At 43.2% G+C, this 26,019-nt stretch overlaps 1 protein-coding gene across 1 annotated transcript in view; it reads left to right on the top strand.

Annotated features, from left to right (window-relative positions):
- LOC126176795 (nodal modulator 3) overlaps window positions 1-26,019 on the top strand; it is a 171,573-nt gene that overhangs the window by 7,106 nt on the left and 138,448 nt on the right. The window contains exons 2-4 of the mRNA XM_049923975.1: window positions 23,603-23,702; window positions 23,777-23,905; window positions 24,017-24,349. Coding sequence (XP_049779932.1) covers window positions 23,603-23,702; window positions 23,777-23,905; window positions 24,017-24,349 — 562 coding nt within the window. The remainder of the gene's footprint in view (window positions 1-23,602; window positions 23,703-23,776; window positions 23,906-24,016; window positions 24,350-26,019) is intronic.

Below are 26,019 nucleotides of genomic sequence, written 5' to 3'. Positions count from 1 at the left end.
AGTGGAATGTCAGGTCTTAAATGGCTACACAGGATAATTGAAATGGCCTGGGAGTCGGGACTGGTTCCATCAGACTGGACAAAAGCAGTAATCACACCAATCTTCAAACATGGAAACAGAAAAGATTGTAACAACTACAGAGGTATCTCTTTAATCAGCGTTGTGGGTAAAATCTTCTCAGGTATTGTTGAAAGGAAAGTGCGAGTATTAGTTGAGGACCAATTGGATGAAAATCAGTGTGGGTTTAGGCCTCTTAGAGGTTGTCAGGACCAGATCTTTAGCTTACGGCAAATAATGGAGAAGTGTTATGAGTGGAACAGGGAATTGTATCTATGCTTTATAGATCTAGAAAAGGCATATGACCGGGTTCCTAGGAGGAAGTTATTGTCTGTTCTACAAGATTATGGAATAGGAGGCAAACTTTTGCAAGCAATTAAAGGTCTTTACATGGATAGTCAGGCAGCAGTTAGAGTTGATGGTAAATTGAGTTCATGGTTCAGAGTAGTTTCAGGGGTAAGACAAGGCTGCAATCTGTCTCCACTGTTGTTCATATTATTTATGGATCATATGTTGAAAACAATAGACTGGCTGTGTGAGATTAAGATATGTGAACACAAAATAAGCAGTCTTGTATATGCGGATGGCTTAGTTGTGATGGCAGATTCGATTGAAAGTTTGCAAAGTAATATTTCAGAGCTAGATCAGAAATGTAAGGACCATGGTATGAAGATTAGCATCTCCAAAACGAAAGTAATGTCAGTGGGAAAGAAATATAAACGGACTGAGTGCCAAGTAGGATGAACAAAGTTAGAACAGGTGGACGGTTTCAAGTACTTAGGATGCATATTCTCACAGGATGGCAACATAGTGAAAGAACTGGAAGCGAGGTGTAGCAAAGCTAATGCAGTGAGCGCTCAGCTATGATCTACTCTCTTCTGCAAGAAGGAAGTCAGTACCAAGACTAAGTTATCTGTGCACCGTTCAATCTTTCGACCAACTTTGTTGTATGGGAGCGAAAGCTGGGTGGATTCAGGTTACCTTATCAACAAGGTTGAGGTTACGGATATGAAAGTAGCTAGGATGATTGCAGGTACTAGTAGATGGGAACAATGGCAGGAGGGTGTCCACAATGAGGAAATCAAAGAAAAACTGGGAATGAACTCTATAGATGTAGCAGTCAGGGCGAACAGGCTTAGATGGTGGGATCATGTTACACGCATGGGAGAAGCAAGGTTACCCAAGAGACTCATGGATTCAGCAGTAGAGGGTAGGAGGAGTCGGGGCAGACCGAGGAGAAGGTACCTGGATTCGGTTAAGAATGATTTTGAAGTAATAGGTTTAACATCAGAAGAGGCACCAATGTTAGCACTGAATAGGGGATCATGGAGGAACTGTATAAGGGGGGCTATGCTCCAGACTGAACGCTGAAAGGCATAATCAGTCTTAAATGATGATGATGAGTAAAACTTTACCAATGTTTATTGGGAACATGTGCGAATCCTCACACAAAATTTCATCAAAATTTGTCACGATCATGCAGGAACTTTTTCGAAATTAGATCAGTTGGCATGGAATAGTCCATCTGTATTTTTTTTGGAATGGAGTTTGTGATGACAGACCAACCTGTAGTGAAATGCAGCCCAAGTTCTAAGTTAGGTTGAAGATGACAGTTTGGTTGTGAGTTAGGAAAGCACTACCAGATGCTTCTTGTAAGGCAGTGGGCAAGTTGAATGCACTGATACCATTGTCATACATCAAGTACAAGAAGTTCAGGTTGGGGAATATTATGAATCCCTAATTTTACCAGTTAATCTGTTAGAGGAACCAGTCACATTATAATACATATTAAATGATGTTCTTAAGTAATGTCACATGCCTGTTGTTCCGTTGAATGCTGTGAGTCTACCTCTACCAAGGTTTAGCACTGTTCACGTTTCGTGGCAAACTGGCCTGGCAGGCAGTTGTATCATGGACTGTGTTGTTAGAATCCCGGTGAGATTCCCATTGTTGTGGCATTTTAAAATTTAATTCCTCTTATGAATAAAAAGTAATATTTTATAGGAAAAAATGTAGAATATGTTAAGTGCCATACATTTATTAAGAAAAATGAGGTAAATACGAACATTGGATGTTGAAGCCAGTGTGGAGTGGCACATGCTGAAGGTGATATCGGGACATGAATTTGTGAGAGGGTGACTGAACAGAGGAAAGGGAAACTGTTGGCTGGAGGGTTCATGGACAATGAGTTACCAGAGATTGAGGCCAGGGCAATTATGGGAGAGAAGGAGATGTTGCGTGGATAAGTCCCATCTGTGTAGTTCAGAGAAGGTGGTGGTGGAGGGAAGGATCCATATGGCCCAGGTTGTGAAGCAGCTATTGAAATTGAAATTGAGCATGTTATGCTGAGCTGCATGTTGTGTGACCAGGCAATCAACTTTGTTCTTGACAGCAGTTTGGTGATGACCATTCACCCTGGTCGACATATACCAACTCTGTTGTATGTTTGCAACAGAGTTGATATATGACATGACTGCTTCCATAGATGGTCTGGCCTATGATGGGTTAGGTAAGCCCGTGACAGAGTCACAGCTTTTTATTTCAGTATGACCACCATCGCTGAACCTGTGGTCTAGGGGTAGCACCTTTGATTAGTAAACAAAATATCATGGGTCCCGGACTCAGACCAACAGCTGATTAAATTTTGTATAAAGATCATCAACAATAGCAGCCAAAGACTTCTGGCAGAAGGAGGCACCCACACATTACCAACGGCATTGTCAAAAAGAATGCAGGAGCAGACAGTTGCTCGGAACACTCTCTTGCCTCTGGGTTGGGAAACTGCCTCAAAAATACAGTGATTAATGGCATGAAGATGCAGAAGGCAGTGGAAACCACTGCATTAAAGACACATGATGTGTATCCACAGGACATGTGGCCCATAGCTGAAAAAGTGTCGTAAGATTCTGGGATTTCTCTCCCATTGAGATCTCCAGGAGGGAACTGCCAAGGGGAGATGACTGTGAGAGAAAAATGGAATAACCAATGTAGGGACCCTTTGCATGACTCAGAGCATGGAATGTCAGATGTTTGAACATAGTAAGAAAGCTAGAAAGCCTGAAAATTGAAATACAAAGAGTCAATGGGCTGTAGTGGGTTCAGTGAAGTAAAATTGAAAGAAAATAAGGATTTTCGTTTTGAGGAATTTAGGGTAATAACAACAACAGCAGAAAATGCTGTTATGAGAGTAGGAGTGATTGTGAATAGGAAAGCGTGGCAGAAAGTGAGCTACTGTTCAGTAGCAAGGTTTGTCCAGATTTAGCATCAAACCAGTTCCAACATCAATAGTTTAGGTGTATGTGCCAATGTCACAAGCAGAATTTGAGAGAAAGACAGAGAGAGAAAGTATATAGGGATATTGCATAGGTAATTAAATATGTAAATGGAGATGAAAATTATCATGGGGGACTGGAATGCAGTTGTAGGGAAGTACCAGAAGAAAGGGTTAGATAGCAGGAATGAGAAAGAAGAAAAACTAATTGAGTTTTGCAATAAACTGTGGATGGTGATAGTGAATAATTTGTTCAGGGAGTGCAAGAGGATGTTGTGTATGTGGAAAAGACCCAGAGAAACAGAAAGATTTCAGCCAGATTACATCATGGCCACACTTATCCTGAAATCATGCATTGGAGATTAAGGGATACCCAGGAGTAGATGTAGACTCAGGTCACAATTTAGGAATGATGAAGAGTAGACTGAGGTTTAAGAGAATCATACAGAGGAATCAGTGTGGAAGGAAGTGTTGCATTTGAAGTTTGCTAAGGATGTGGATACTGTGATTTTTCCCTATCACAGTAGGCAGTTCAGTTGAAGGGAAATGGACATCTATAAAAAAGCCAGTCACAGATGTTGAATGGTCAGACATAGGTACAAGGAAGGTAACTCTGGAGAAACCTTGGGTAACAGAAGAAATACTTCAATTGATCAATGACAGGAGGAATGAATAAATAAAAGTGCAGGGCAGCCAAGGTGAAAGTACAGCAGGAAAAATGTGAAGAAATCGAAAAAGAAGTGATCATCAGAAAGGTTAATACAGCGTATAGAAAAGTCAGAATGATGATCAATAAAATTAAAAGCATGAGTGATAACATTAACAATGTAATGTCAATTTCACTCTTAAATGCAGAGGAAAGTCTGCATTAGTGGAAAGAGTACATTGAAGGCCTCAATGGGGAGGGCTTGTCTGATGAATTGATAGAAGAAGAAACTAAAGTTGATGAGGAACACATAAGGGATCCAGTATTAGAGTCAAAATTTAAAAGAGCTCTAGAATGCTAGAGAGCAAGTAAAGCAGAAGGGATAGATAACATTCTGTGAGAATTTCGAAAATCATTGGGGAATGTGACAGCCTAGGTGCAGAAACTATCACACAATCAGCTTAACATATCATGCATCCAAGCTGCTGACAGAAATAATATACAGAAGAATGGAAAAGAAAATTGAGGATCTGTTGGATGCTAATCAGTTTTGACTTTAGGAAAGGTAAAAGCACCAGAGAGACAGTTCTAACTTTGCACTTGATAATGGAAGCAAGACTGATGTAAAATCAAGATATGCTCATAGGATTTGTCATTCAAGGAAAAACATTCAGCAGTGTGAAATGGTGCAAGATGTTTGAAATTTTGAGAAGAACAGGAGTAATCCATGGGGCAAGACCTAATTATATGCAATATATGCAATTATTGAGAGGGAACACTAAGATTGGAAGACCAAGAATGAATGCTTTGATTAAAAGGAATGTAAGACAGGGACACAGTCTCTTGCCCCTTCTGTTCAATGTATACATAAAACAAGCGATGACGGAGTAAAAAAAAAAAAGGTTCAAGAGTGCAATTAAAATTGAGAGTGAAAGGATATCCATAGGGTGAAAGGTTATCCGTAATAAGATTAACTGATGACAGTGCTGTCATAAGTGAAAGTGAAGAAGAATTACAGGATCTATCGAATGGAATGAACTGTCTAATGAGTACAGAATGTGGATTGAGAGTAAACCACAAAAAGACGAAAGTAATAAGCCTAGCGAGAAACTTAACATAAAAAAAGCAGACAAGCACAGGCAAAGAGACCATTCATGGCCAAAAGAAATCTACTGGTATCAGACTTGGGCCTTAATATGAGAAAAAAATTTCTGGGAATGTATGTTTGGAGCACGGAAACGTATGGTATTGAATCATGCATTGAGGCAAAACTAGAACAGAAGAAAAACAAAGCATTTGAGATGTGGTGCTATAGAAGAACTTTGAAAATCAGCGGACTGATAAGATAAGGAATGAAGAGATTCTCCGCACAGTTGGTGAAGAAAGGAACATATGGAAAACACAGGAAAGAAAAAGGGACAGGATGATAGGACACGTGTTACAGCATCAAGGAATAATATCCATGGTACTAGAGGGAGCTGTAGAGGGTAAAAAATGCAGGGAAAGGCAAACATCAGAATACATCCATCAAATAATTGAGGACATAGGGTGCAAGTGCTACTCTGAAATGAAAGAGGTTGGGAGGGAGGGGGCGGTGTAGTTGTCACCAACCTGCTATCTACCAAGATTAATGGCCACTGCCAAACTGTTGCCAAGATTAAAGTTTTCCACCTGCTGAGACATCATGGTCAGTTTCAGTGGCCACTTCCCGGCCCAGGTCATGAAGATCCCCTTCCCTCCACTACCAGCTTCTCTGAACTGTGCAGATAGTGCAACACATCCATCGCCCCCATAATTGCCCTGCTGAAATGCTGCACTGGCGTTGTGCATTTGGCTGATGCAATGTGTGTGTGTGTGTGTGTGTGTGTGTGTGTGTGTGTGTGTGTGTGTGTGTGTGTGTGTGTCAATGACTCAACACTTCTCCTTTTTTGTGCATGATCACCTTTAATCCAGAAGTATTTGCGTTCTATCAGAAGTTTCCTACAAAGTTAAGTTTTTTGTTACTTTTTAATATTAATATTGTATAAGTGCATTATCATATCATTAATTATTTTTATGCCTTAATTTTACCTTTAAAGAACAGAGAACAATTTTAATTGATTAATGCTTTGAAGAATGCTCTATTCTCTTCCTTCAACAGTGGCAACATCTGTTGCAGATCCCTGAACTTCCCAGTTTACAACTTGTTTTTAAATGTTTGGGATAGTTATACCATGTCCTTGATTATATACCGGGTGTTACAAAAAGGTACGGCCAAACTTTCAGGAAACATTCCTCACACACAAAGAAAGAAAATATGTTATGTGCACATGTGTCCGCAAACGCTTACTTTCCATGTTAGAGCTCATTTTATTATTTCTCTTCAAATCACATTAATCATGGAATGGAAACACACAGCAACAGAACGTACCAGCATGACTTCAAACACTTTGTTACAGGAAATGTTAAAAATGTCCTCCGTTATCGAGGATACATGCATCCACCCTCCGTCGCATGGAATCCCTGATGCGCTGATGCAGCCCTGGAGAATGGCGTATTGTATCACAGCTATCCACAATACGAGCACGAAGAGTCTCTACATTTGGTACCGGAGTTGTGTAGACAAGAGCTTTCAAATGCTCCCATAAATGAAAGTCAAGAGGGTTGAGATCAGGAGAGCGTGGAGGCCGTGGAATTGGCTCGCCTCTACCAATCCATCGGTCACCGAATCTGTTGTTGAGAAGCGTACGAACACTTCGACTGAAATGTGCAGGAGCTCCATCGTGCATGAACCACATGTTGTGTCGTACTTGTAAAGGCACATGTTCTAGCAGCACAGGTATGAAATCATGATAACATGCTCCATTTAGTGTAGGTGGAAGAACATGGGGCTCAATCAAGACATCACTAACAATGCCTGCCCAAACGTTCACAGAAAATCTGTGTTGATGACGTGATTGCACAATTGCGTGCAGATTCTCGTCAGCCCACACATGTTGATTGTGAAAATTTACAATTTGATCACGTTGGAATGAAGCCTCATCCGTAAAGAGAACATTTGCACTGAAATGAGGATTGACACATTGTTGGATGAACCATTCGCAGAAGTGTACCTGTGGAGGCCAATCAGCTGCTGATAGTGCCTGCACACGCTGTACATGGTACGGAAACAACTGGTACTCCCGTAGCACTCTCCATACAGTGACGTGGTCAACATTACCTTGTACAGCAGCATCTTCTCTGACGCTGACATTAGGGTTATCGTCAACTGCACGAAGAATTGCCTCATCCATTGCAGGTGTCCTCGTCGTTCTAGGTCTTCCCCAGTCACGAGTCATAGGCTGGAATGTTCCGTGCTCCCTAAGACGCCAATCAATTGCTTCGAACGTCTTCCTGTCGGGACACCTTCGTTCTGGAAATCTATCTCGATAAAAACGTACCGCGCCACGGCTATTTCCCCGTGCTAATCCATACATCAAATGGCCATCTGCCAACTCCGCATTTGTAAACATTGCACTGACTGCAAAACCACGTTCGTGATGAACACTAACCTGTTGATCCTACATTCTGATGTGCTTGATGTTAGTACTGTAGAGCGATGAGTCGCATGTCAACACAAGCACCGAAGTCAACATTACCTTCCTTCAATTGGGCCAACTGGCGGTGAATCAAGGAAGTACAGTACATACTGACGAAACTAAAATGAGCTCTAACATGGAAATTAAGCGTTTCTGGACACATGTCCACATAACATCTTTTCTTTATTTGTGTGTGAGGAATGTTTCCTGAAAGTTTGGCCGTACCTTTTTGTAACATCCTATATATTAGTGGTAACCTCTTACTTCCTTGGACCTTTTTACTGTGCACTTATGTGAACAATACTTCACTGTATTTTGGCTGACAGGAGAGTTATGATTATTGCAAAAAGTGCCTAAAAGTGTTTTTACAGATCTGTACAATGTACAGAGGGCCAATGGGGGACACCTCTGCACGAAGTTGGGATAGCTGTTGGGAATATGTGAAGTGTCAACAATGCCGCTAACACATCATTAGAGTTCAGTTGTTCATTCACAGTCTGAAGGCACCTTAGTGTTGAACATGAATGTGAACCCAGGAGACCCTGATGCTGGCTTGCATGTTGAAGTCTTGTATTGGCAGCACTCTATGATGTGTTGTCGGAAGATGGTCAGTTGTTCCATCTGTAGATGGTAGGCAGCAAGCAGCATGACGTTCATTCAGTGAAGGCCATCATCTGGAGAACATCTTTGGCTAGTTTATGGACAGTGCTGGAGATCTAGGATTTAGATTCACTACAGTATCATAATTATGGAATCAGGTGCTAGTGCTATGAATGCCATTAATCCCAGTGATCAACTGATGATAAGAGCTGGAGTACTTACAGGGAGCTAGTGTGAGGCTGTGATGCCAAGTTTGGTTCATAATAACCAAATTTGTCCACCTTATTCTGCTACATCCACTTAACAGGCTGTTAACTACTGTGTCAGTCCCTCCTTTATGATCTGAATAAACAAATACAGTTTGTTGCAACGTGCCTTACAAGCTAACGAATATGCTTGTCTCACTTGCTTTAGTTTTTGGTCCTTTTTTTCCCTGCTGAATGCTTATTCCTTACTTGGCAGACAATGTCGTCGACCTGACACACTTGCAACATAATGACTCACTTCCTGCTTCCGCCTCTGTCTCTGGCAGACTTGAATATGCCTGAGGCAGCACGAGTGACCTTTAAAATTTTTTTTTCTGATTTTACCCCTTACTATTTTGTGCCGTAACAAATGCCATCGTCTTCAACAGGCAATGAATGACAAACCATAGCTTGCCTTTTCTGTCCTTTGCGACATTATATTGACCATGATGCCTTTTCCATACAGAAGTAGTAACAATCAGATCCATCAAAATGAGTTTTGCTTCACATTATCTGTGAATACAAAGAAGTTGTTGAAAAGGACTCTCTTTAAGTGGGATGCAAAAACTTACTAGTTTACACTTGCTGCTTAGTTTAAACAAAGCAAAAGTTAGAATCTTACATCACACGGACTAAGAAAGATATTTTTGAAAGTCTTTCTTTTGTTAAAATATATATATATTCCATAAAATGGTCAAATATTAGATAACAACATTGAATATTATAAATAAATATTTCGAACAGTGGAAAGCCAGCATGGAATAGCAATAATATTATGAAAATGATCGACTGCTGCTCACCATGTGGAGGAACTGGTGAGTCGCAGATGGGCATAACAAAAAGACTGCTACGATTTGAACTTTTGTTGAAAAGGCCTTTTTCTAAAGTAGAAAACACATACACACAAGCACAGCTCGCACATGATCACTGCCTCTGGCCACCGAAGTCAGACTGTGCACAGCTACTGCACCTGATGGAAAAAGGCAATCTATGGTAAGGAGGAGGCTAGGGCCAGGAGGTGAAGGTATAGAAAAGTAGGGGTGTGGGAAGGTGTAATGGTGCTTGTGGGAGAGTACAGGGATGTGTTGGGACATGGTAGGGCTGCTAGGAGCATGTGAAAGATTTGGGGGGGGGGGGGGGGGGAGTGAGTGGAAAGGAGAGAAATAGGGGAGGCATAAAAGACTGATAGGTGCATTGAATAGAATGATGTTTGTAGTGCTGGAATGGAAGCAGAGAAGCGTATTGGTGCCTGAAGAATGGACAGTAGTGTAGGTTGAGGCCATGGGAGTGTTCCCACCTGTGCAATTCAGAAAAGCTGGTGCTGACAGGAAGGAGCCTTCCTATCAGAATAAATATTTTGCACATATCTTTTCTTTAGGCTCAGTTTTCCTACCTGCAAACTTGTCTTTATGTTACATGTAAGGTTTACCTTCACTTCCATGATGTTTCATTTCATCTCGAATTGATTCTACTTGTTTTTTATATCCATTGTTTGTACAAAATGCTCTCAAAAATAAGACTGAAAACAACAAACTGAAGGCATAGTCAACAGATTTTAATCCAAAGAATAAGGTTAGATTTTACAATGTAGACAAGACTCACAGTGAACTGTAAAACTTGGTCACACTTTGCCCATTTTACACTTTAATCTGAGCTCTGGGCCAGCACATACAGTCTCTCCTGCCACTTGCTGAATCTTGTTGCCTCAACTGTCAATGCTCATGGCATTTAGCCTGGTTTTGAAGTTATTGACAATGGTATTTAGATTTGTTTTTTGGATTTCACTTATTTTTTAAAATTGTGACACTTAGCCTATTATTGATGTCCGGTCCATGTTGTTATTAATTTGGCCATATAGCTATCATGTAGAAGATGCTGAAGTAGCTGTTTGTCCCTCACCTAAAGCCATTCTCTGGTGTTTTTTTTAATCCATTGTTCCCAATATTCTTTCACTTAAACCAAACTACTGATATCCCTGGAACTCTTACATTGCAGTAGGGCTTCTTATATCACTCATGGGTTTATTTGTCCAGTGGCTGTGTAATATTATAACAAAGGATTTGTCCAATATATTACAAAAATATTTTCACATCTACACAAACTTGTCCAGTATTAAACAGAATGGGGTGGGTAATTGGACACAGACTTTTCTAATGAACCGCCCCAGAATTCACTTCAATGACATAGGAAAAATATGGAAAACCTAAGTCTGGTTGCTCTCCTTCCAAATGCAAATCATTTAGCTTAACACTGCAATATCTCAACCGTTTGTTTGTATAAGGAATGGTCAGTAATGCCATCATGAACATACTAAGAACAGATTACACCGTGCACGAGATCTGTAAACAATTACATTACTAGAACATGAAGTACATTTATTAGCTATAGAAAGATAAACACATGAACTCCTAGCAACACAGCTTCATCCATAACACTTCATTACCCGTTGTATGTCAGACTCACTTAATCAATTTGATGCAAATGTAACAACTACATTTGTAACAAAGAAAACAGAAAACCAACAACAGTAACAATCTCGTGTAAATACTCACACTGTAACAACAGTATACTCATTGTAAATAAAAATATACATAACAGTTTCACAAATGATTTGTATTTTTGTAAGCTAAATTGTTTACTTAAAATGTAAAACTGTTTCTCGAGTTGACATGTTTTTAACTTACTTTCTCCAAGCTCTTGATGTATACTGGCAGTGCATTATAAATTTTGACACCAATGTCGCTCTGATGTCTTTGAGTACATGTTTTTCTTGGTCACCCCACATAATGTGAAGCACAGTTGCAAGTATCATAGTCATAGATATTTGCAGTGCATAGCGGGAAGGGGGCATGTGCTCCCCCTGGAGTCTGGAATACAGAGATTTTATAAATTACAGAATTCTTATACACTTATAGAAATGGATAATCATCAATTTTCTGGTGTAAAAAACATTTATTGTCACCTATAAAAACAGTGGCTATTAGAGTCTTGCTTCCCCTGGATAAATTTTTGCAGGCTTCTATGGTTGTATCTACAGGGTGTTTCAAAAATGACCGGTATATTTGAAACGGCAATAAAAACTAAACGAGCAGCGATAGAAATACACCGTTTGTTGCAATATGCTTGGGACAACAGTACATTTTCAGGCGGACAAACTTTCGAAATTACAGTAGTTACAATTTTCAACAACAGATGGCGCTGCAAGTGATGTGAAAGATATAGAAGACAACGCAGTCTGTGGGTGCGCCATTCTGTAAGTCGTCTTTCTGCTGTAAGCGTGTGCTGTTCACAACGTGCAAATGTGCTGTGGACAACATGGTTTATTCCTTAGAACAGAGGATTTTTCTGGTGTTGGAATTCCACCACCTAGAACACAGTGTTGTTGCAACAAGACGAAGTTTTCAACGGAGGTTTAATGTAACCAAAGGACCGAAAAGCGATACAATAAAGGATCTGTTTGAAAAATTTCAACGGACTGGGAACGTGACGGATGAACGTGCTGGAAAGGTAGGGCGACCGCGTACGGCAACCACAGAGGGCAACGCGCAGCTAGTGCAGCAGGTGATCCAACAGCGGCCTCGGGTTTCCGTTCGCCGTGTGGCAGCTGCGGTCCAAATGACGCCAACGTCCTACGTATCGTCTCATGCGCCAGAGTTTACACCTCTATCCATACAAAATTCAAATGCGGCAACCCCTCAGCGCCGCTACCATTGCTGCACGAGAGACATTCGCTAACGATATAATGCACAGGATTGATGACGGCGATATGCATGTGGGCAGCATTTGGTTTACTGACGAAGCTTATTTTTACCTGGACGGCTTCGTCAATAAACAGAACTGGTGCATATGGGGAACCGAAAAGCCCCATGTTGCAGTCCCATCGTTCCTGCATCCTCAAAAAGTACTGGTCTGGGCCGCCATTTCTTCCAAAGGAATCATTGGCCCATTTTTCAGATCCGAAACGATTACTGCATCACACTATCTGGACATTCTTCGTGAATTTGTGGCGGTACAAACTGCCTTAGACGACACTGCAAACACCTCGTGGTTTATGCAAGATGGTGCCCGGCCACATCGCACGGCCGACGTCTTTAATTTCCTGAATGAATATTTTGATGATCGTGTGATTGCTTTGGGCTATCCGAAACATACAGGAGGCGGCGTGGATTGGCCTCCCTATTCGCCAGACATGAACCCCTGTGACTTCTTTCTGTGGGGATACTTGAAAGACCAGGTGTACTGCCAGAATCCAGAAACAACTGAACAGCTGAAGCAGTACATCTCATCTGCATGTGAAGCCATTCCGCCAGACACGTTGTCAAAGGTTTTGGGTAATTTCATTCAGAGACTACGCCATATTATTGCTACGCATGGTGGATATGTGGAAAATATCGTACTATAAAGTTTCCCAGACTGCAGCGCCATCTGTTGTTGACAATTGTAACTACTGTAATTTCGAAAGTTTGTCTGCTTGAAAATGTACTGTTGTCCCAAGCATATTGCAACAAACGGTGTATTTCTATCGCTGCTCGTTTAGTTTTTATTACCGTTTCAAATATACCGGTCATTTTTGAAACACCCTGTATGATTGTCACTGTTAGTTTTTATATCTCTGAGCTTAGCACTGATTATTGATGCACATTTGTACCAGTATGTGTATAAGGATGCTACTGTAAGTATAAACATTTTTCAAATAGGACCTTGCAGTGTACCCCTGTAGTGCTGTGAAACATGATTCAAGTAGCTCTTTTCTGTAATGCAAAAACTTCTTTTAAATGAGCATAAGTTTTTCAAAAGAATACTACTCCACAAGCTACAACAGATCAGAAGCACTGAAAATAAACATCAATCAAACATCTTTTCTGGTGCAAACTTTTCAAATGATTCTCAGATTAAAACATGCTGAATGAAGCCTTTTGGAAAGTTACATGATATAGTCTTTCCAGTTTAAGTCTTTTCAACAGGTGTTCATAACAGATCGTGGATCATCGTCTTTCTAACATTTGATCCAAATGGTAGCAGGCTGTGACTCACCACACTGTGTATAGTGCAGATTGATTAGTGGGCCACCCATATTTGTTCCCCATTAAGCAATCTATTAGAATAATTGCTATACGTGTATTGACACCTGTGTGCCATAAAGATTTGAGTTATTATTATTATTAATTTCATCTTATAGTCTTTCTGAACACACACTAATAGGTACATAAGTAATCACAAATTCCAGAATGAGATTTTCACTCTGCAGCGGAGTGTGCGCTGATATGAAACTTCCTGGCAGATTAAAACTGTGTGCCCGACCGAGACTCGAACTCGGGACCTTTGCCTTTCGCGGGCAAGTGCTCTACCATCTGAGCTACCGAAGCACGACTCACGCCCGGTACTCACAGCTTTACTTCTGCCAGTACCTCGCCTCCTACCTTCCAAACTTTACAGAAGCTCTCCTGCGAACCTGCAGAACTAGCACTCCTGAAAGAAAGGATATTGCGGAGACATGGCTTAGCCACAGCCTGGGGGATGTTTCCAGAATGAGATTTTCACTCTGCAGCGGAGTGTGCGCTGATATGAAACTTCCTGGCAGATTAAAACTGTGTGCCCGACCGAGACTCGAACTCGGGACCTTTGCCTTTCGCGGGCAAGTGCTCTACCATCTGAGCTACCGAAGCACGACTCACGCCCGGTACTCACAGCTTTACTTCTGCCAGTACCTCGCCTCCTACCTTCCAAACTTTACAGAAGCTCTCCTGCGAACCTGCAGAACTAGCACTCCTGAAAGAAAGGATATTGCGGAGACATGGCTTAGCCACAGCCTGGGGGATGTTTCCAGAATGAGATTTTCACTCTGCAGCGGAGTGTGCGCTGATATGAAACTTCCTGGCAGATTAAAACTGTGTGCCCGACCGAGACTCGAACTCGGGACCTTTGCCTTTCGCGGGCAAGTGCTCTACCATCTGAGCTACCGAAGCACGACTCACGCCCGGTACTCACAGCTTTACTTCTGCCAGTACCTCGCCTCCTACCTTCCAAACTTCTTTCAGGAGTGCTAGTTCTGCAGGTTCGCAGGAGAGCTTCTGTAAAGTTAGGAAGGTAGGAGGCGAGGTACTGGCAGAAGTAAAGCTGTGAGTACCGGGCGTGAGTCGTGCTTCGGTAGCTCAGATGGTAGAGCACTTGCCCGCGAAAGGCAAAGGTCCCGAGTTCGAGTCTCGGTCGGGCACACAGTTTTAATCTGCCAGGAAGTTTCATATCAGCGCACACTCCGCTGCAGAGTGAAAATCTCATTCTGGAAACATCCCCCAGGCTGTGGCTAAGCCATGTCTCCGCAATATCCTTTCTTTCAGGAGTGCTAGTTCTGCAGGTTCGCAGGAGAGCTTCTGTAAAGTTTGGAAGGTAGGAGGCGAGGTACTGGCAGAAGTAAAGCTGTGAGTACCGGGCGTGAGTCGTGCTTCGGTAGCTCAGATGGTAGAGCACTTGCCCGCGAAAGGCAAAGGTCCCGAGTTCGAGTCTCGGTCGGGCACACAGTTTTAATCTGCCAGGAAGTTTCATATCAGCGCACACTCCGCTGCAGAGTGAAAATCTCATTCTGGAAACATCCCCCAGGCTGTGGCTAAGCCATGTCTCCGCAATATCCTTTCTTTCAGGAGTGCTAGTTCTGCAGGTTCGCAGGAGAGCTTCTGTAAAGTTTGGAAGGTAGGAGGCGAGGTACTGGCAGAAGTAAAGCTGTGAGTACCGGGCGTGAGTCGTGCTTCGGTAGCTCAGATGGTAGAGCACTTGCCCGCGAAAGGCAAGGGTCCCGAGTTCGAGTCTCGGTCGGGCACACAGTATTAATCTGCCAGGAAGTTTCATATCAGCGCACACTCCGCTGCAGAGTGAAAATCTCATTCTGGAAACATCCCCCAGGCTGTGGCTAAGCCATGTCTCCGCAATATCCTTTCTTTCAGGAGTGCTAGTTCTGCAGGTTCGCAGGAGAGCTTCTGTAAAGTTTGGAAGGTAGGAGGCGAGGTACTGGCAGAAGTAAAGCTGTGAGTACCGGGCGTGAGTCGTGCTTCGGTAGCTCAGATGGTAGAGCACTTGCCCGCGAAAGGCAAAGGTCCCGAGTTCGAGTCTCGGTCGGGCACACAGTTTTAATCTGCCAGGAAGTTTCATATCAGCGCACACTCCGCTGCAGAGTGAAAATCTCATTCTGGAAACATCCCCCAGGCTGTGGCTAAGCCATGTCTCCGCAATATCCTTTCTTTCAGGAGTGCTAGTTCTGCAGGTTCGCAGGAGAGCTTCTGTAAAGTTTGGAAGGTAGGAGGCGAGGTACTGGCAGAAGTAAAGCTGTGAGTACCGGGCGTGAGTCGTGCTTCGGTAGCTCAGATGGTAGAGCACTTGCCCGCGAAAGGCAAAGGTCCCGAGTTCGAGTCTCGGTCGGGCACACAGTTTTAATCTGCCAGGAAGTTTCATATCAGCGCACACTCCGCTGCAGAGTGAAAATCTCATTCTGGAAACATCCCCCAGGCTGTGGCTAAGCCATGTCTCCGCAATATCCTTTCTTTCAGGAGTGCTAGTTCTGCAGGTTCGCTTCTGTAAAGTTTGGAAGGTAGGAGGCGAGGTACTGGCAGAAGTAAAGCTGTGAGTACCGGGCGTGAGTCGTGCTTCGGTAGCTCAGATGGTAGAGCACTTGCCCGCGAAAGGCAAAGGTCCCGAGTTCGAGTCTCGGTCGGGCACACAGTTTTAATCTGCCAGGAAGTTTCATATCAGCGCACACTCCGCTGCAGAGTGAAAATCTCATTCTGGAAACATCCCCCAGGCTGTGGCTAAGCCATGTCTCCGCAATATCCTTTCTTTCAGGAGTGCTAGTTCTGCAGGTTCGCAGGAGAGCTTCTGTAAAGTTTGGAAGGTAGGAGGCGAGGTACTGGCAGAAGTAAAGCTGTGAGTACCGGACGTGAGTCGTGCTTCGGTAGCTCAGATGGTAGAGCACTTGCCCGCGAAAGGCAAAGGTCCCGAGTTCGAGTCTCGGTCGGGCACACAGTTTTAATCTGCCAGGAAGTTTCATATCAGCGCAAACTCCGCTGCAGAGTGAAAATCTCATTCTGGAAACATCCCCCAGGTTGTGGCTAAGCCATGTCTCCGCAATATCCTTTCTTTCAGGAGTGCTAGTTCTGCAGGTTCGCAGGAGAGCTTCTGTAAAGTTTGGAAGGTAGGAGGCGAGGTACTGGCAGAAGTAAAGCTGTGAGTACCGGGCGTGAGTCGTGCTTCGGTAGCTCAGATGGTAGAGCACTTGCCCGCGAAAGGCAAAGGTCCCGAGTTCGAGTCTCGGTCGGGCACACAGTTTTAATCTGCCAGGAAGTTTCATATCAGCGCACACTCCGCTGCAGAGTGAAAATCTCATTCTGGAAACATCCCCCAGGCTGTGGCTAAGCCATGTCTCCGCAATATCCTTTCTTTCAGGAGTGCTAGTTCTGCAGGTTCGCAGGAGAGCTTCTGTAAAGTTTGGAAGGTAGGAGGCGAGGTACTGGCAGAAGTAAAGCTGTGAGTACCGGGCGTGAGTCGTGCTTCGGTAGCTCAGATGGTAGAGCACTTGCCCGCGAAAGGCAAAGGTCCCGAGTTCGAGTCTCGGTCGGGCACACAGTTTTAATCTGCCAGGAAGTTTCATATCAGCGCACACTCCGCTGCAGAGTGAAAATCTCATTCTGGAAACATCCCCCAGGCTGTGGCTAAGCCATGTCTCCGCAATATCCTTTCTTTCAGGAGTGCTAGTTCTGCAGGTTCGCAGGAGAGCTTCTGTAAAGTTTGGAAGGTAGGAGGCGAGGTACTGGCAGAAGTAAAGCTGTGAGTACCGGGCGTGAGTCGTGCTTCGGTAGCTCAGATGGTAGAGCACTTGCCCGCGAAAGGCAAAGGTCCCGAGTTCGAGTCTCGGTCGGGCACACAGTTTTAATCTGCCAGGAAGTTTCATATCAGCGCAAACTCCGCTGCAGAGTGAAAATCTCATTCTGGAAACATCCCCCAGGCTGTGGCTAAGCCATGTCTCCGCAATATCCTTTCTTTCAGGAGTGCTAGTTCTGCAGGTTCGCAGGAGAGCTTCTGTAAAGTTTGGAAGGTAGGAGGCGAGGTACTGGCAGAAGTAAAGCTGTGAGTACCGGGCGTGAGTCGTGCTTCGGTAGCTCAGATGGTAGAGCACTTGCCCGCGAAAGGCAAAGGTCCCGAGTTCGAGTCTCGGTCGGGCACACAGTTTTAATCTGCCAGGAAGTTTCATATCAGCGCACACTCCGCTGCAGAGTGAAAATCTCATTCTGGAAACATCCCCCAGGCTGTGGCTAAGCCATGTCTCCGCAATATCCTTTCTTTCAGGAGTGCTAGTTCTGCAGGTTCGCAGGAGAGCTTCTGTAAAGTTTGGAAGGTAGGAGGCGAGGTACTGGCAGAAGTAAAGCTGTGAGTACCGGGCGTGAGTCGTGCTTCGGTAGCTCAGATGGTAGAGCACTTGCCCGCGAAAGGCAAAGGTCCCGAGTTCGAGTCTCGGTCGGGCACACAGTTTTAATCTGCCAGGAAGTTTCATATCAGCGCACACTCCGCTGCAGAGTGAAAATCTCATTCTGGAAACATCCCTCAGGCTGTGGCTAAGCCATGTCTCCGCAATATCCTTTCTTTCAGGAGTGCTAGTTCTGCAGGTTCGCAGGAGAGCTTCTGTAAAGTTTGGAAGGTAGGAGGCGAGGTACTGGCAGAAGTAAAGCTGTGAGTACCGGGCGTGAGTCGTGCTTCGGTAGCTCAGATGGTAGAGCACTTGCCCGCGAAAGGCAAAGGTCCCGAGTTCGAGTCTCGGTCGGGCACACAGTTTTAATCTGCCAGGAAGTTTCTTAATCACAAATTATTGTTTAAATTTGACTGCCAGACAGCAGAACTCAGTGTCACTACATGCAAGGAATCCAGACAAGTTTTAAATGCATGAAGTGATCAGTTCTCCAAAATATATTTTGTTGACTGTTCTCCACACCATAGTCACATGTAGCACTTTCACAAAAACTCCATTCAACCTGAAAGCAGTCTTCCCAAAGAGTGTGGATGTCCTGTATTGTAGCAAGAACAAATCCGATTTACGGAACACAGTACTTTATAGAGTCAACATAAGATACAGAGAAGTACAGGTTGTGCGTAGCACTGAACACACTGAAAGAACAACAGTAATTCAGGTTACAGAATAGGACAAGCATTCATTTGTGATTGCTTAAATGACACTGTTTCTTTGGCGGCTAACCGCAGCCCACCAGGGGACAAACACAGATGGCCTCTATAAGCGACCTGTGAACTGTATTGACATGCACTCTCTGAAATCGTGAAACTACATAACTACTCCCATACAATTGTTAAGAAAACCACATACGTACTTAAAAACACTAGGCACAGAAAAATGCAGGGCACAGAAAAAAATGCAGTAGTACTGAAAGAAATCACTAGTATTGAAAAAAAAAAAACTGGGACTGAAAAAAGCACTGGTACCATGAAAAAAAAGCACTGATTGCACAATGCACTGAGCTTTTTAGTCACAGTAAACACCAATGACGGCACTGATGTCCATTTCATCGCCCGACGATGGCGGCTGCAGTATGTGGCTTGCACACACCGGTGAGTAGGGGTAAGTGATGAGGGAGTGTTTTGGTGCACTATCCCACCTTTTGTGAGAGGCCATAGTGCAGAACTGGAGATGGCACCTCCACAGTGACATCCTCATTAAGGTCAGCAGGGGCATTGGAGATAGTGGCCACACAGGACCGAGCAACGGAGTTGGCCTTGGCTGCAGCAGCATCAGGGGCAGAGACCTCGACAGCAATCTGCCAGGCAGTGACCCTGCTGAGGCATGAACTGGACCATCTGCAATACAGGAACAGGATGCAGGGTGGGGGAGCAATGAGTGCTCCAGAACAGACGTCCCCCCCTCCCCCATGTGTGTGACCACAGCTGGTAGAAGTGACAGGACATCTGCCCATTAGGAGTGCATGCATCACACAGGTGTCGACCCCGGTGGCTCTTGATGGTGGCAGGAACTTAGTTCGCCCAGAGGCCAAAATCACAAGCCCAGAAAACAATGCCCTGCCAGAGCCGTCGCAGAGCCACCAATGTCTGTGGATATGGTGTCGGATGCAGCAGGTGAAGGAGGTCCATGGTTGGCATCCACATAACAGCTCAGCCGTGCTCTTGTCCTTGGAAATGGTATGAACTCAAAAAATGGTCTAAAGCAGCTTCAGGGGACCTGTCAGTCAGATACATAATTCACATCTGAATTTTAAACATACGAACCGTGCATTCAACCTCACCATTAGATTGACGTTAAAAGGTGGAGCTATGAGATGGCGAACACCACTAGCCTGACAAACTGGTAGCCATTATCGGTAATCACGTTATATGGAAGTCCCTCAATTGCAAATCCTTAGACAAGGCTAAAATAGTAGCTAATATGGATGTGGACAGATAACGTGCCGCATACGGAAACTTGGAATAGGCATCCACTAGAATAACCTGATATTGGTTTAGAAAGAGCCCAGCAAATTCAACATGTGTACCGGTATGCTCCCATGTGCACAGCAGCACCAGCCGGGGTGAAAAAGACACCCATGGAGCTGTCTGCTGCTGAACACAGTGAGTGCAAGCAGCATTAAGCTGCATAATGTCCCTTTCTATGCCCAACCAATACACATGCTATCAGACCAAAGCTTTGGTGCGAGAGGTCCCCCAATGACCAACATGCAGAAGCTGCAGTACATTACAGCTTAATGAAGTGGTAATCATAATCTGGGGAGCAGCATCCTACATAGCTAACAAAAGAACCCCATCAAATACAGAAAGGTGATGCTGGAGGGAGAAGCAATTTTCCAAGGATCCGAGGCATGGCCCAGGGGTTTTTCCAGTCACCCGTGATGCACTAAAGAGAGGACAGGACTAAGTATATGATCCATGGTGTAGGGCGATGCTATCATGGCACTTGTGATGGGAAAACCATTGACTACGTTCTAGTTCTCAGTATGTAAACAGAAACAAAACAACTCACCCTGATCAAATGCTGGGTCCAGCCCGATCAGAAAGTAAGATAAGGCATTGGCATTGTCACCTTGCGCTGTCGGCCAGTAATGGATCTGATAATGGTAGAGTGTTCACTGCTGCAAATGATGCACTGCCTTGTCTGGCATGGAAGCCGAAGGCTTAAGAAGAGCAATCAGTGGCTTGTGATCCATGATTAAATGGAACTTAGAATAATATAAGATGATGTGAAATTTCTTAAGGGAAAACACAATTGCTAAAGCTTCCTTTTCAAACTGACAATACCAATGCTTAGGAGCATAAGCAGTGGGTCATCCAGACCCATCTACATATGTTTGCACCAACATTGTGCCAAGACCATACTGAGAGGCATCTGTAGCCAACACGAGATACTGTCCCGGCTGAAAAGTGGCCTGACATGGGGCAGATTGAAACTTACATTTAAGCAAAATGAATTATTTGTTACAAGCTGGGGACCAGAAGAAAGACAAATTTTTACATAAAAGTGCATGCCCTGTCCTGACCAACAGTGGACGCATCCTGTAAAAACATTTGATAATACGCAACTTTATCTGAAATGCGTGCAGTTCCTTAATGGAGTTCGGCAGTGGCAAAGTCGTGACTCAATGGTTTTACCCTTGTGCAAAAAACCTCAAAACCTAGGTATTCAATTGATGGCTGGAAAATTGGGATTTGACAAGATTGCACTTGAAACCCACAAACTGCAATACAAAACAACTGTTGGTGATTGCTGAGGTGGCCTTCGGTGGAAGAACCCGAAACAACATTATTGTTGAGGTAATTGATGCAGCTGGGTACAGAGGCTGTCAACGGTTCTAAAAATGTTAAAAAAAATTGCAGGCATGCTAGTGGCACCAGGATCCAAGCCTTGATATTGGTATAGGCTGAAAGCTGTTTTGACTATGAGGAGGCACCTAGTGGAGGTATGCTTCCAAAAAATCAATCTTGGAAAACTACTGGCTGCCTAATAATTTTGCGAGTAACTCATCAGGGTGGGGCAAAGGGTATGTATCTATCACGGACTGTGCCTTAATCATGACAGGGTGAAGTCGCCGCAACGGCAAAGCTTAAGCCATTGGCTTCGTAACGATGACTAGTGGTGTAGCCCATTCACTGGAAGAAATTGACTGAATGACATTGAGCAATGTTAACGGTCTAATTTGGCCTTGACAGCGTAGCGCAATGCAATAGGCACCTACCCGCCCAGAAAAAACAAGGGCAGGCAGGCTCTTTCATGGTAATGTGGGCTGAAAACCGATAGCACAGCTGAGCCCAGGGCAAAACTTTGACAGAAACTCAGAGCAGAGGGACTCCAGTTGCTGATGTGGAACTTGATCTGACGCAAAATTTATCCCTATGGCAATGTAGCAACCAAAAGCATTAAACACATATAACCGAAACAGGTCTGAGTTAAACACCGATGCAGTGCAGTCTTTCCTTCAGCACTTGTTGCAAACAGCCCAATGTTTAGGGCATGTAGCATGTTCCAGTTCGACAAAGCAGTACAGGCGAGACAGAAGAGGGGCATGGAGCTACTGTTGTGATGCAGCCTATTCTGCTGTGTCCATCTTAGGTCATACTGCAGTAAAGGCTACCCCACCATCCTGAATACTTGTAGCTTGCCTAACGTGGGTTGACTGAACAACATCCGATACCTCCCCCCACACAACAGTCTGATCATCTGCAGCTTGTGACACTTCAAAGGACTGTACTATATTGAGCACATCCGCAAGCGTCGGATTCTCACATTGAAGTGCTTTTTCTCGAACTTCTTTATCCAGGTCGAGATGAGTGATATCATGCACCATGTGATAAGTGTAGGATTCATGATGGCTATTAGTGACAAATTTATAATGACAGTTCAACCCGTGTGATTCTGTAGCCCAGGCTAGATTGATTTGGTTGTTTCTGACAATAGTAAAACTCTACACTCATTGCAGTGACATGTCTTCTGTCACAGTAACAGGTTGAGAGAAGCCCGCACATTTCATCAAATGATAAGCTGGCTAGTTCTCGCAAAAGTGAAAGTAGGCCCAACAACTGACACATACGTGACAAAAGCCAGGAAAGAAAGAATGCCTCACACAGGTCTGCATCGCTCATGTAAAAAAACCTAGAAATGTTGGCGTAACTGTGTCTTATTGGAGTCTCAGTCTTCAGCCAATTCATCATTTGCTAGAAAGGGCAATGGTTGCACTGATGGAAGAGTAACCTGCCACGAACACGCAGATGCCACTTGATTGAGAGTGGTGGTGAGAGCTTGCTGTTGTTTCGCAAATGCTTGCTGCTGGGCAGTGAGGCATTGGAGTATTTCATCCAACGATATGTTTGTCAGCTGACTTAGCACTGACTCTAACAAGCAGAGAAAACCTAATCCACACTCTTCACCAAGTTTGTTATAGCAGTAAAAAACATGATTTATGGAACATAGTGCTTTATTGAATCAACATAGGATACAATGAAGTCCGGTTGCATGTAGCACTGAACACACTGAATGGACAAGAATAATACAGGTTACAGAATAGGCCTAACACTCACTTAAACAATACTGTTTCTTTGATGGATCACCAGAGCACACCAGGGGACTGACTCAGGTGGCCCCTATAAGTGGGCCTGTGAACTGTATGGACACGTGATCTCTGAAATTGCGCAAGTCATGAGTGAGGGTACATCATCCTGCCCTGTCTATCCTCACTAAGGTGTAGTAATTTTTTTCTGATTATGTTGACTGGAATTACTTTTGTTCATTTCTAAGGCTCCTGAATGACATTATTCTCAGCTTTACAAGCTTATTGAAATTTCTGAATCGTGTATTTCAGTTACACAATTAGATATAACTGTGAAACAAGGCAGTACAGATGTCTTCCAGTAAAAAAGTACATTTCTAAATTATTTTTTGTTTCATATTTCCTGCTTATCTTGAATACAAAGAAAACTGATGTTTGTTGCATTATTTAAATGTGATTTATTGTTCTATATTGGGTTAAAACACACATTTTTCTTTTCTCTTTCAGAAATTACTTTATTATCATTTTATGTTTTATTTGATGCGTCAAGCAATTATCAACCAAAACCTAGAAGTGTAAAACAGTGATTATTTTGTGCCAAATTAGAGTACATTAGAGCTTGGTACATTAATCGTATGACAGTGTTGTGTGTAATAACTTCAAATACACTTCGTTTCTTTTCTTTTCAGGTACACAAAACAGGGAAGTCTGAAAGATCAGACAGATTGTGCACCAAATAATGGTTATTATTTCCTACCACTGTATGACAAAGGAGAATATGTCCTTAAAGTAATGAACTATCTTTCTTTAGTGTACTATTTTTATCAGTGAATAATTGCTGCTACTAACAGAAATTTTTTCAGATACATCCACCAGCAGGTTGGACATTTGAACCAGAAGTAGTTTCATTGAATGTGGATGGAACAACAGATGCCTGCAGCAAAGGGCAAGATATCAATTTTATATTTAAAGGGTTTGCAATATCAGGCAAGGTATGCTATTTATTATTTGCAAAACAGTTGGAAATCAGTCCACATTATTTTTGACTGTTATTAGTGTAAATATTTAATTTAGTTTGTATTTTGACTTGGTTTTAATTTCAGGTTGTCAGTGCAGGTGCTCGCCAAGGTCCCAAGGGAGTGAAAGTTGCACTTTCACTCGAGGGACAGTCTGCTGCTCCTCATTTGTATGAAACAAGTACAGGTGATGATGGTAGTTTCCAGTTTACTCCAGTTCTTCCAGGCCAGTACATTATAAAGGCCTCACACCCAAAATGGAAAATGGTGCAAGACATTGTACAAGTTCAAGTTACAAAGGGAAATGCAGATGTTGGTGACAGAAGTCTTGTTGTAGCGGGATATGATGTCTCTGGTTCAGTCACGAGTGATGATGAACCAATTAAAGGAGTTAGCTTTGTTCTGTTTCACACAGAAGAGGTAAATCTTAATTGTAGTTTATGCAGCAAATTTTTGAAAATTAAAACTTGATATAGAAATAAAGGTGAAATGAGAATGGGACCAAAAGGAGCACTCAGAAGTACATACTTTGGAAGAAAATCTGCCCTGAATGAAAAACAGAATTGGTTAGTGAAAAGACGGAATTAATTTAAAATGAGCTTATTTTACACAAAGGAAGTTTTGCCTTATCCTCATATTGATTTCTGTTTACTATAGAAACAATTTGTCCTTCTCTTCAGTATCTAGGTGCAAATTTTACTTTTCAGCAGATGTTTAGGGTGATGCATCTTTTCCCTGTTCCTTCTTTCTACTGCCTGCCCTGCTGACTGTGTTTTCCATCAAAAGTATATTTCCATTCATAAATACATTAAAATCACACTCATTTGATCTATGACAAAATGAGTGACGAAGTGAGAAATAAATATTGTTACATCATCGTCATAAACATCATCGTCATCATCATAATCATCATCTTCATCTTCTTCTGAAACATCCAAGTCCGGGTTGGGCCTGTTTGTGTAGAATATGTCTTTCTGTCCTCCGTGTTTCTCTCTCCACCCTGTCCCAGTCTTCTCCTCTCTTCGTCACACAGTCCTTCACTCTAACGGTCCATATGTCTCTCGGTCTTCTCAGTCTCTTGCCTCCTATTTTCATGTCAAGGGACTGTCACAGTATCCTGCCAACTCCCATTCTTTTAACATGCCCGCACCATAATCTTTTCTGTAGTCTCCTGTATGGGATTCTCTTTCACTATTTCCTTCACGGACTCATTCCTTATTCTATCCTTTCTAGTAATTCCTATGAGTGTTGGGGTGTAACACACTCAGTACAACATTTGCTAACTTTTTGATGGTACATCTTTCTCAGACAAGGCTTCTTACATTCTATAGGAAACCACAGACTTGCCATCTCCTTTTATTTGCATCCTTATCTTCTATTATGCTTCCCAGGTACCTGAAGTTTCTTACTTTCTTTAATACTTACCCTCTAATACTTAAATTCACTGCTGCTGTCCCCATATTACATATTGTCACAATCACTTTACACTTCTTTGCATTAAATTTCAATCCATAATGTCCCACCACTTCCTCCCATACATGTAATGTTTCTCATATCTTTCCTTCTCCATATCCCCAAACCTACATTATGTGATCAAAAGTATCTGGACACCTGACTGAAAATGACTTAAAAGTTCGTGGCGCCCTCCATCGGTAATTTTGGAATTCAATATTGTGTTGGCCTGCCCTTATCCTTGGTGACAGCTTCCACTCTCACAAACATATGTTAAGTCATGTGCTGGAAGGTTTCTTGGGGAATGGCAGCCCATTCTTCACAGAGTGCTGCACTGAGGAGAGGTATTGATGTCAGTCGGTGAAGCCTGGCACGAAGTCAGCGTTCCAAAACATACCAAAAGTGTTCTCGTATAACTACTCCGCCACAGGCCATGCATTATGAACAGGTGCTCAATCGTGTTGAAAAATGCAGTAGGCATCCCCGAATTACCCTTCAACAGTGGAAAGCAAGAAGGTGCTTAAAACATCAGTGTAGGCCTGTGCTGTGATAGTGCCGCTCAAAACAACAAGGAGTGCAAGCCCCCTCCATGAAAAACACGGCCACTTCATAACACTATCGCCTCTGAATTTTACTGT

The sequence above is a fragment of the Schistocerca cancellata genome, chromosome 1, assembly GCF_023864275.1.
Source record: "Schistocerca cancellata isolate TAMUIC-IGC-003103 chromosome 1, iqSchCanc2.1, whole genome shotgun sequence".
NCBI classification, from domain to species: domain Eukaryota; kingdom Metazoa; phylum Arthropoda; class Insecta; order Orthoptera; family Acrididae; genus Schistocerca; species Schistocerca cancellata.
This window is presented reverse-complemented; position numbering and strand designations above follow the sequence as displayed.